At 38.4% G+C, this 12,500-nt stretch overlaps 2 protein-coding genes across 2 annotated transcripts in view; both read left to right on the top strand.

Moving 5' to 3' along the window:
- The window catches only part of LOC133555862 (phospholipase A2-like), a 10,818-nt gene extending 1,936 nt beyond the window's left edge, over nucleotides 1-8,882 (top strand). The window contains exons 3-5 of the mRNA XM_061905298.1: nucleotides 4,321-4,489; nucleotides 4,588-4,694; nucleotides 8,542-8,882. Coding sequence (XP_061761282.1) covers nucleotides 4,321-4,489; nucleotides 4,588-4,694; nucleotides 8,542-8,678 — 413 coding nt within the window. The 3' untranslated portion in view covers nucleotides 8,679-8,882. The remainder of the gene's footprint in view (nucleotides 1-4,320; nucleotides 4,490-4,587; nucleotides 4,695-8,541) is intronic.
- A 142-nt stretch (nucleotides 8,883-9,024) lies between these two features.
- Nucleotides 9,025-12,500, top strand: part of axin1 (axin 1) — a 91,302-nt gene continuing 87,826 nt past the window's right edge. The window contains exon 1 of the mRNA XM_061905286.1: nucleotides 9,025-11,135. The gene's annotated coding sequence lies outside the window, so the exon portion shown is untranslated. The remainder of the gene's footprint in view (nucleotides 11,136-12,500) is intronic.

The raw sequence follows: 12,500 nt of genomic DNA, 5'->3' as shown, positions 1-12,500 counted from the left end.
ACAACATATGCTGCCATCTAAGTGCCGTCTTTTTCATGGACGCCCCTGCTTATATCAGCAAGACAATGCCAAGCCACATTTAGCACGTGTTACAACAGCGTGGCTTCGTTAAAAAAAAGAGTGCGGGTACTTTCCTGGCCCGCCTGCAGTCCAGACCTGTCTCCCATTTAAAATGTGTGGCGCATTATGAATACAACAGCGGAGACCCCGGACTGTTGAACGACTGAAGCTCTACATAAAACAAGAATGGGAAAGAAATCCACTTTCAAACCTTCAACAATTAGTTTCCTCAGTTCCCAAACATTTATTGAGTGTTGTTAAAATAAAAGGTGATGTAACACAGTGGTGAACATGCCCTTTCCCAACTACTTTGGCACGTGTTGCAGCCACGAAATTCTAAGTTAATTATTATTTGCAAAAAAAAATAAAGTTTATGAGTTTCAACATCAAATATATTATCTTTATAGTGTATTCAATTGAATATGGGTTGAAAATGATTTGCAAATCATTGTATTCCGTTTATATTTACATCTAACACAATTTCCCAACTCATATGGAAACGGGGTTTGTACATCACAAGTATCAAACCCAAAGCCCGGGGGCCAAATCTGGCCCGGGACATTATTTTATCTGGCCCGTAAACACCTGGAAATGATATTTGTCAATAACGTGTGTAATATTTTCTCACTAAATTTAATACATTTATTTGATTTGGACAGAAAAAATATAAGTACTGTATTTGAAATTGCATACTTTTTACTGTCAATATTGCAACAAATATTACAGTATATTATCTTACTTGTCTTAATACAAAAAAATCTAAATACTTAACTTTACAGTAAACTACTAGTCAAATAGATACAAATGTTCTTTAAATTGAAAAAAAATGTATGCAATTTGAAGTACAATACAAAAAATTTTTAAAAATTGTTTTTGTTAAAATTGTGTTGATTGAGATGCCAGTTTTTGACCGTTAAAATCTACAGTTGTTGTTTATAACGGTGTCAATAACGTACTTAATATTTTCTCACTAAATGTAGTTTTTTTTTCAGAAAAAAATATATGTATTGTACTTTAAATTGCATACATTTTAAACTTCAATAGTAATCAATATTGCAACAAATATTACAGTATATTATCTTACTTGTTGTCTTAATACAAAAAATCTAAATACTTAACTTTACAGTAAACTACTAGTCAAATAGATATAAATGACAATGCATTTTACATTGTTCTTTAAATAAAAAATAAAAACAAGTTGTTAAAATTGTGTTGCCAGTTTTTGACTGTTAAAATGTAAATTTGTTGTTTTTAACTGTGTCATTAACGTACTTAATATTTTCTCACTAACTGTAATTTCTTTTTCAGAAAATAAAATATATATTGTTCTTCAAATTGCATACATTTTAAAATTCAATAGTAGTCAATATTGCAACAAATATTAAATTACTTTTTGTCTTAATAAAAAAAATCAAAATACTTAATTTTACAGGAAACTACTAGTCAAATAGATAAAAATGTTCTTTAAATTAAAAAAAAAATGAATGCAATTTGAAGTACAATACACAAAAAAGACTTTGTTTTTTTAGTTACAATTGTGTTGATTGATCTGCCAGTTTTTGACTGTTAAAATCTAAATTTGTTGTTTTTAACGGTGTCATTAATGTACTTAATTAATATTTTCTCAATAAATGTAATATTTTTTTCCGAAAAAAATATATGTATTGTTCTTCAAATTGCTTACATTTTAAACTTTAATAGTAGTCAATATTGCAACAAATATTATATTACTTTTTGTCTTAATAAAAAAAATCTAAATACTTAACTTTACAGTAAACTACTAGTCAAATAGATAAAAATGACAATGCATTTTAAATTGTTCTTTAAATTGAAAATATTTTTATTTATTTTATTTTTAGTTAAAATTCTGTTGATTGAGATGCCAGTTTTTGACCGTTAAAATCTACAGTTGTTGTTTTTAACGGTGTCATTAACGTACTTAATATTTTCTCACTTAATGTAATATTTTTTTCAGAAAATAATATATGTATTGTACTTCAAATTGCATACATTTTAAACTTCAATAGTACTCAATATTGCAACAAATATTACAGTTTATTATCTTACTTTTTGTCTTAATAAAAAAATCTAAATACTTAACTTTACAGTAAACTACTAGTCAAATAGATAAAAAATTACAATGCATTTTACATTGTTCTTTAAATTGGAAAAAAAAATAAAAAATGTTTTTAGTTAAACAGCACAAGAAGCAAGGAATCAAACAGAGACAGGATTCAATTTAGCTGCCTGTTTTTGACTGTTTGAATCTACGGTTGTTGTTTTTAACGGTGTCAATAACGTACTTAATATTTTCTCACTAAATGTAATAGATTTTTTTCATTTGGAGAGAAAAAATATACGTATTGTATTTGAAATTGTATCCATCCATCCATTTTCTACCGCTTATTCCCGTTGGGGTCACGGTGGGTGCTGGTGTCTATCTCAGCTACAATCGGGCGGAAGGCGGCGTACACCCCGGACAAGTCGCCACCTCATCGCAGTTGAAATTGCATACGTTTTAAACCTCAATAGTTGTCAACATTGCAACAAATATTACAGCATATTTTCTTACTTTTTGTCTTACTGAAAAAAAAATCTAGATAATTTTACAGTAAACTACCAATCAAATAAAAAACAATACATTTAAAAAAAAAATGCACCGCATATTACTGTAAATTAAAAAATAAAACACCATTTTTTTTTTTGTAAAATCTACAGTTATTTTTAACGGTGTATTACTGTAAATGAAAAGACGGTACATTAGTTTTTAACGATAGAAAATCTGTCAGCTAAGTTGCCAGAATAAAAAAAACAAACTTGTACTGTTTTTCCATTCACAATATATTGTTGCAAAAAAAAACAATGTACATTTAATAGTAAAATTCATGCAACTGAGCTGCCAGCTTTTTCCGTTAAAAACCCTCCCAGACAACAGTGGTACTGTTTCTCCATTTTTCGTAAAATGTTATAAAAGTGAAGTGAAGTAAAGTGAATTATATTTATATAGCGCTTTTCTCCAGTGACTCAAAGCGCTTTTACATAGTGAACATTCACACTCGCATTCACACACTCGGGCCAATTTAGTGTTGCCAATCAACCTATGCCTATGTTTTTGGAGGTGGGAGGAAGCCGGAGTATCCCAAGCCCGGGATTGAACTCAGGACCTTCATACTGTGAGGCACATGTATTCCTTCCTTTGTATGTAAGGAGATTTTCTTGTGAAAGTGTCTGAAAAACAACTGATTTGAGTCATAATTCAAAATGTTGGCTTTGAGCTTGACAGGTAGTCTCTTCTCGAGGATAGGGCTATCACTTTTGCATTCCAACGTCCCATATGAGCCTCTTTTCCTACGAGAAGTGATTTGATCCACCTGCGAATGTCAAACTAAGGGGCCTTATCTTATTATGAGCCCCAAACTGAAATACCAATATTTAATTAAACTTGGTGGTTTGCCTTCTCCAAGCTGGATATGAATCTTCACCATAAGCAAAACATGATATGAGTTCATTAATTCACTTCAGCCTAAAACCCATCCTTTTATCCATTTTTTACCGCTTGTCCCGTTCGGGGTCGCGAGGGGTGCTGGAGCCTATCTCAGCTGCTTTCGGGCGGAAGGCGGGGGTGCACCCTGGACAAGTCGCCACCTCATCACAGGGCCAACACTGATAGACAAACAACATTTACACTCACATTCACACACTCGGGCCAATTTAGTGTTGCCAATCAACTTATCCCCAGGTGCATGTTTTTGGAGGTGGGAGGAAGCCGGAGGGAACCCACGTATTCAAACTCCACACAGATAGATCCCGAGCCCGGGATTGAACTCAGGACCTTCATACTGTGAGGCACATGTATTCCTTCCTTTGTATGTAAGGAGATTTTCATGTGAAAGTGTCTGAAAAACAACTGATTTAAGTCAAACTTCAAAATGTTGGATTTGAGCTTGACAGGTAGTCTCTTCTCGAGGATAGGGCTATCACTTTTGCATTCCTACGTCCCATATGAGCCTCTTTTCCTACGAGAAGTGATTTGATCCACCTGCAAATGTCAAACTAAGGGGCCTTATCTTATTATGAGCCCAAACTGAAATACCACGATTTAATTGAAATTGGTGGTTTGCCCTCTCCAAGCTGGATATGAATCTTCACCGAAAGCAAAACATGATATGAGTTCATTAATTCTCCTCACCCTGAAACCGTTCCCGTAAATTCAGAAGCATGTTGTGCATGTCGGACTGAGACGTTGTGATCCTTTTGCAGTGGCTCTGGTCTCTGGCGTCTCCTGCACGCCCCCGCGGGGTAAAAGAGCGGTTAGTGATCTGAGCGGAATCATCCAATGCTACACAGGAAGAGCATTTTCTTCTTACTGGTTTTACGGCTGCTACTGCGGAGTTGGGGGCAGCGGCAGGGCTGTCGACCAAACCGACGAGTAGGTCCACACGCCCCTCAGGAAAATGCCACGTTAATATCACACCTCGTTATAGTGTGGTACTACAACATATATTCATCTTCATTTTCGGGCTGCAGGTGCTGCCGGATGCATGACTGCTGCTACGAAGACGCCCGCAGTCAGGGCTGCCGGCCCCTAACAGACATCTACGACTGGACCTGTAACAACAACATGGTTACTTGTGGTAAGGACACAGTAATAATACACTCCAAAGGAAACTCAAGGCGCGGTGGTCGGAACTGGCCCGCCACATTATTTTATGTGGCCTGCTATGTTATACAATGTAGTCCACCCCATCATTGAGGTGGCCTGTCGCATCATTTAATTGGGCTCGCCAAATAATTCAAGCTGGCCCGCCACGGCATTTAATTTGGTCTTCCACAATATTTAATGTCAGGTTCAAGCACGAAACTATCTATTAAACAGGACAAGAAGCAAGGAATCAAACAGAGACAGGATTCAAGATAGCTCACGAGGAGAGCGAGTGGAACTGCACTCTCTCACGTCATTCAACTTGTTCTTCCACATTATTTAATGTCAGGTTCAAGCCCCGAACAATCTGTTAAACAGCACAAGAAGCAAGGAATCAAACAGAGACAGGATTCCATTTAACTCATGAGGAGAGTGAGTGGAACTGCACTCTCCCACGTCATTCAATTTGGTCTTCAACATTATTTAATGTCAGGTTCAAGCACGAAACTATCAATTAAACAGGACAAGTAGAAAGGAATCAAACAGAGACGGGATTCGATTTAGCTCATAAGGAGAGCGTGTGGAACTGCACTCTCCCACGTCATTCAACTTGTTTTTCCACGTTATTTAATGTCAGGTTCAAGCACGAAACTATCTATTAAACAGGACAAGTAGGATGGAATCAAACAGAGACGGGATTCAATTTAGCTCATAAGGGGAGCGTGTGGAACTGCACTCTCCCACGTCATTCAACTTGTTTTTCCACGTTATTTAATGTCAGGTTCAAGCACGAAACTATCTATTAAACAGGACAAGTAGAAAGGAATCAAACAGAGAAAGGATTCCATTTAGCTCATGAAGAGAGTGAGTGGAACTACTCTCTCCCACGTCATTCAACTTGTTCTTCCACATTATTTAATGTCAGGTTCAAGCTCTGAACTATCTATTAAACAGGACATGAAGCAAAGAATCAAACAGAGACAGAATTCAATTCAGCTCATGAGGAGAGCGAGTGGAACTGCACTCTCCCACGTCGTTCAACTTGGTCTTCCACATTATTTAATGTCAGGTTCAAGCACGAAACTATCTATTAAACAAGACAAGAAGCAAGGAATCAAACAGAGACAGGATTCAATTAAGCTCATGAGGAGAACCAGTGGAACTGCACTCTCCCACGGCATTCAACTTGTTCTTCCACATTATTTAATGTCAGGTTCAAGCCCCAAATTATTTATCAAACAGGACAAAAATCAAGGAATCAAACAGAGACAGGATTTAATTTAGCTCATGAGGAGAGCGAGTGGAACTGCACTCTCCCACGTCGTTCAACTTGGTCTTCCACATTATTTAATGTCAGGTTCAATCACCGCATTATCTATTAAACAAGACAAGAAGCAAGGAATCAAACAGAGACAGAATTCAATTTAGCTCATGAGGAGAGTGAGTGGAACTGCACTCTCCCACGTCATTCAACTTGTTCTTCCACATTATTTAATGTGAGGTTCAATCACCGCATTATTTATTAAACAAGACAAGAAGCAAGGAATCAAACAGAGACAGGATTCAATTTAGCTCATGAGGAGAACGAGTGGAACTGCACTCTCTCACGTCATTCAACTTGTTCTTCCACATTATTTAATGTCAGGTTCAAGCCCCGAACAATCTGTTAAACAGCACAAGAAGCAAGGAATCAAACAGAGACAGGATTCCATTTAACTCATGGGGAGAGTGAGTGGAACTGCACTCTCCCACGTCATTCAATTTGGTCTTCAACATTATTTAATGTCAGGTTCAAGCACGAAACTATCAATTAAACAGGACAAGTAGAAAGGAATCAAACAGAGACGGGATTCGATTTAGCTCATAAGGAGAGCGTGTGGAACTGCACTCTCCCACGTCATTCAACTTGTTTTTCCACGTTATTTAATGTCAGGTTCAAGCACGAAACTATCTATTAAACAGGACAAGTAGGATGGAATCAAACAGAGACGGGATTCAATTTAGCTCATAAGGGGAGCGTGTGGAACTGCACTCTCCCACGTCATTCAACTTGTTTTTCCACGTTATTTAATGTCAGGTTCAAGCACGAAACTATCTATTAAACAGGACAAGTAGAAAGGAATCAAACAGAGAAAGGATTCCATTTAGCTCATGAAGAGAGTGAGTGGAACTACTCTCTCCCACGTCATTCAACTTGTTCTTCCACATTATTTAATGTCAGGTTCAAGCTCTGAACTATCTATTAAACAGGACATGAAGCAAAGAATCAAACAGAGACAGAATTCAATTCAGCTCATGAGGAGAGCGAGTGGAACTGCACTCTCCCACGTCGTTCAACTTGGTCTTCCACATTATTTAATGTCAGGTTCAGTCACCGCATTATCTATTAAACAAGACAAGAAGCAAGGAATCAAACAGAGACAGGATTCAATTTAGCTCATGAGGAAAACCAGTGGAACTGCACTCTCCCACGTCATTCAACTTGTTCTTCCACATTATTTAATGTCAGGTTCAAGCCCCGAACTATTTATCAAACAGGACAAAAAGCAAGGAATCAAACAGAGACAGGATTCAAATTAGCTCATGAGGAGAGCGAGTGGAACTGCACTCTCCCACATCATTCAACTTGGTCTTCCACATCATTTAATGTCAGGTTCAAGCACCGCACTATCTATTAAACAAGAAACAAGGCAAGGAATCAAACAGAGACAGGATTCAATTTAGCTCATGAAGAGAGTGAGTGGAATTTGGTCTTCCACATTATTTAATGTGAAGTGAAGTGAATTGTATTTACATAGCGCTTTTCTCTAGTGGCTCAAAGCGCTTTACATAATGAAACCCAACATCTAAGTTACAATTAAACCAGTTTGGGTGGCACTGGGAGCATGTGGGTAAAGTGCCTTGCCCAAGGACACAACGGCAGTGACTAGGATTGCAGAAGCAGGGATCGAACCTGAACCCTTAAGTTGCTGGCACGGCTGCTCTACCAACCGAGCTATACCGCCCCAATGTCAGGTTCAAGCACTGAACTATATATTAAACAAGACAAGAAGCAAGGAATCATACAGAGACAGGATTCAATTCAGCTCATGAGGAGAGCGAGTGGAACTGCACTCTCCCCAACAGCGTGGTGCAGTTGGGAAAGTGGCTGCGCCAGCAACCTGAGGGTTCCTGGATCAATCCCCACCTTTTAACAACTTAGTCACATCTGTTGTGTCCTTAAGCAAGACAATTCACCCTTTGCTCCTGATGGGTTGTGGTGTGGGCCTTGCAGTGCAGCTCCCGCCATCAGAGTGTGAATACTTGTGTGAATGGGTGAATGTGGAAATAGTGTCAAAGCGCTTATTAGCCGTAGTCAGTCCACTGCTGGACGAAAGCCTCAGCATGTTTCTGCCATTTGGCGTACTTTTCATGCTGGTTATTAGCCTACACCTAGATGAGTACCTAGATGGTAGAAAAGCGCTATACAAGTACAACCCATCCCTTTTCTAACGCTTATTTCCTTTGGGGTCGCGGGGGGCGCTGGTGCCTATCTCAGCTACAATCGGGCGGAAGGCGGAGTACACCCTGGACAAGTCCCCACCTCATTGCAGGGCCAAAATAGATAGACAGACAACATTCACACACTAAGGCCAATTTAGTGTTGCCAATCAACCTATCCCCAGGTGTATTATTCAAAACAAAATGTGCTTGGAGCGGTGTCGGGTTTGCCCCCTTATCTGCTTGTCCGCTTGACTTCGGGTCCGGATACGGCCCCTCCCGTGGCTGTCCAGATCTACAAAAAACAGACACTTGTGGCCGAAATGGCGGTAACACGTGCATGCGTCCTCCCTTTGCAGATCATCTGACTGGCTGCGAGAAGACTCTGTGCGAGTGTGACAGAGGCGCCGGCGACTGCTTGAATCGAGCACCGTACCAGCAGCGGTACGCCTGGTGGCCCAATTTCTTCTGCGGCAACACACAAATATGCACCTGAGCCAGTGCTTATTATGGGAACATGAGCCATCACCCAACAGGTTCCAACAATGGCATCGGCTCTTTCTCACTTTCTATTTCGGCTCTTCCATCGCTTTCCTTCTGCTGATTCGACATTTAAAGGATCGGTGTTGTTTTCCATGACGATATCAGAGAAAATGACATAATAATAGAAATAAAGGGCGTCGGGGTGATTCTTGGTAAAGCATTTGTGTGTCTTCCTTTCTTCTTAGATGACAAAAAAACTTAAGTTTTGAAGGTAAATCCTCTAAAGCAGTGGTTGGGGGGGGGAAAAAAAACATTGAAAATGTGAGGAAAAATAGGCAAAAAAGTGGAATGTTATGAGAAAGAGCAAACATTTTCAAGTTTAACATGTTTTCAGACCATAGGACCATAGAGACCTCCGAATTCCGGTATATATATTTTCAAATACAAACCCCGTTTCTATATGAGTTGGGAAATTGTGTTAGATGTAAATATAAACGGAATACAATTATTTGCAAATTATTTTCAACCAATTTTCAGTTGAATATGCTACAAAGACAACATATTTGATGTTCAAACTGATAAACGTATTTTTTTTTTGTGTGCAAATAATCATTAACTTTAGAATTTGATGCCAGCAACACGTGACAAAGAAGTTGGGAAAGGTGGCAATAAATACTGATAAAGTTGAGGAATGCTCATCAAACACTTATTTGGAACAACCCACAGGTGTGCACTCTAATTGGGAGCAGGTGGGTGCCATGATTGGGTATAAAAACAGCTTCCTAGTCTTTCACAAGAAAGGATGGGGCGAGGTACACCCCTTTGTCCACAACTGCGTGAGCAAATAGTCAAACAGTTTAAGAACAACGTTTCTCAAAGTGCAATTGCAAGAAATTTAGGGATTTCAACATCTACGGTCCATAATATCATCAAAAGGTTCAGAGAATCTGGAGAAATCACCCCACGTACCAACATTAAATGAGCGTGACATTCGTTCCCTCAGACGGCACTGTATCAAAAACCGACATCAATCTCTAAAGGATATCACCACATGGGCTCAGGAACGCTTCAGAAAACCACTGTCACTAAATACAGTTGGTCGCTACATCTTTAAGTGCAAGTTAAAGCTGTACTATGCAAAGCGAAAGCCATTTATCAACAACATCCAGAAACGCCGCCGACTTTTCTGGGCCCACGATGACCTAAGATGGACTGATGCATAGTGGAAAAATGTTCTGTGGTCTGACGAGTCCAGATTTCAAATTGTGTCCTCCTGAACAAAGAGGAAAAGAACCATCCGGATTGTTATAGGTGCAAAGTTGAAAAGCCAGCATCTGTGATGGTATGGGGGTGCATTACTGCCCAAGGCATGGGTAACTTACACATCTGTGAAGGCACCATTAACGCTGGAAGGTACACACAGGTTTTGGAGCGACATATGTTGCCATCTAGGCAACGTTATCATGGACGCCCCTGCTTATTTCAGCAAGACGATGCCAAGCCACGTGTTACATACATAGTTTTGACTTTTCAGTGTGCAGAAGGGGCTCTTTGTGGAAAAGATTTAGACACCTCTGATCTAAAATATTAGAAGCTCTTCAAATAAAATTAAAACAAATATATAAAACAATGTTTAGCTAGGTAATTTGAAAATAAAACTAATAGTAACCTACGAACTAATTGATCCTAAAAAATAACAACAATTATAAACACTATTAAATGTGTAACTGTACATTAAAATGTTCATATAGGCAGACATACTAGGTTATGCAGTTACACAATCGTATTATTATCATTATTTTTTTAATTATTATTATAAGTAAAATAATTACTATTACTCTATTCTTACAGAGGGAAAACAGCAACAGTAAAATTGTAACAAAAATAGCAAAATAATCGGTATGTAATGAGAAAAAGCTGAGCTGTTCTAAATAATTATTAATAATGTTATACTTGGTCACCTATAAAAAAATAAGAAAATAAAAATTAATAAAAATATCCCAGTATTCGGGATATGGTGGAAAAAGTTTGGACACCCCTTTTTATTTATGCAATACACAAACCTGACAGAAGATGGAGACAGATTTTAACGTTTAATCTAAAAGACAACACGTCGTGTCTGTATTTGTATCCAATTATATACAGTGTAACTCTCATAAGTGGCATAATGTCGAGACGTATCTCCCTCTCAGAGTCGCTTGGAAATGTTATATTGTTGCAGTTTATTGTAAATGTACATTTTAACAACATATTAGGCAGTAAATAGTAACTTTCCCAGCCTTTTTTTTTTAAAAAAGAAACCCCTCCCACTTCGAAGGTAAAACCACGTGACTTCATACAGCCTATAAAATCAGTCGGTCGCTTTTATGCTCTGACCAATCACAAGTGAGTTGAAGCAAACCCAACTTCCTGTTTAACGTGACACAAGGAAGTGAAAAAAGGCGGTAATCTGCTTTAAAACTCCACCGGGGTGAGTAATAAGTCCATACTTTTTTATTTTACTGTGACTTTGTTTAAAGTGTTGTATTCATCCATCCATTTTTCCACTGCTTATTCCTTTTGGTGTCGCAATTAATGTTATTTGTGTGGGAAAATAAAAGACTCAAAGCCCCGCCTTATGCTGCATCTGATTGGTTTAAACTGCTTGGTGTCGTCCGTGATTGGCTAGATTTTAGGCGCAATGATTTATGGTTTGGTCTGTTCTTCTGGTAAATTAAACAGAATTACTTAAACTACGTCAGGCCGTAAAGAAATAAGTTTATTATTATGACTAAAATAAATATAGAGTAGTAAATGGGGAAATTTAAAGGCCTACTGAAATGAGATTTTCTTATTTAAACGGGAATAGCAGGTCCATTCTATGTGTCATACTTGATCATTTTGCTATATTGCCATATTTTTGCTGAAAGGATTTAGTAGAGAACATCGACGATAAAGTTCTCAACTTTTGGTCGCTAGTAAAAAACCCTTGCCTGTACCGGAAGTAGTAGACGATGTGCGCGTGACGTCACGGGTTGTGGAGCTCCTCACATCCGCAAATTGTTTACAATCATGGCCACCAGCAGCTAGAGCGATTCGGACCGAGAAAGCGCCGATTTCCCCATTAATTTGAGCGAGGGTGAAAGATTCGTGGATGAGGAAAGTTAGAGTGAAGCACTGAAAAGAAAAAAAAGAAAGAAAAGGCGACGGCAGCGATTCAGATGTTATTAGACACATTTACTAGGATAATTCTGGAAAATTCCTTATCTGTCTATTGTGCTAATAGTGTTTTAGTGAGATTATAAAGTCATACCTGAAAGTCGGAGGGCTGCGGTGACCCCCAGTGTCTCTAAAGAAGCCATGGAGGAGCCAAGATCACAGCTTCTTTTTATCCGCTCAAGTCTCCGGTAAGAGCCGACTTAATATCACAATTTTCCCATCCAAAATCTTGCTGGTTAACGTAGAGAAACATGTTCGCTTGACCGCTCTGTGTTAAAGCTTCACAACAAACAAAGAAACTCCGGCTGTGTTTCGGTTGCTAAAGAAAGCTGCAACCCACCGCTTTCCACCAATAGCATTCTTATTTATAGTCTCCATTATTAATTGAGCAAATTGCAAAAGATTCAGCAACACAGATGTTCAAAATACTGTGTAATTATGCGATGAAAAGAGGCGACTTTTAGCCGTGAGTGGTGCTGGGGTGAAATGTCCGCTCCAACCAATAACATCACAAGCACGCGTCAACATAAGCGTCATCATTTCGAGATGTTTCAGCGGGATATTTCGGTGCAAAATTAAAAATTGCAATTTAGTAAACTAAACCGGCCGTATTGGCATGTGTTGCAATGTTAATATT

This window comes from Nerophis ophidion, linkage group LG07 (genome assembly GCF_033978795.1).
Source record: "Nerophis ophidion isolate RoL-2023_Sa linkage group LG07, RoL_Noph_v1.0, whole genome shotgun sequence".
NCBI lineage: Eukaryota > Metazoa > Chordata > Actinopteri > Syngnathiformes > Syngnathidae > Nerophis > Nerophis ophidion.
The sequence above is the reverse complement of the archived record's forward strand: the minus strand, read 5'-3'. Positions and strand labels throughout refer to the sequence as shown.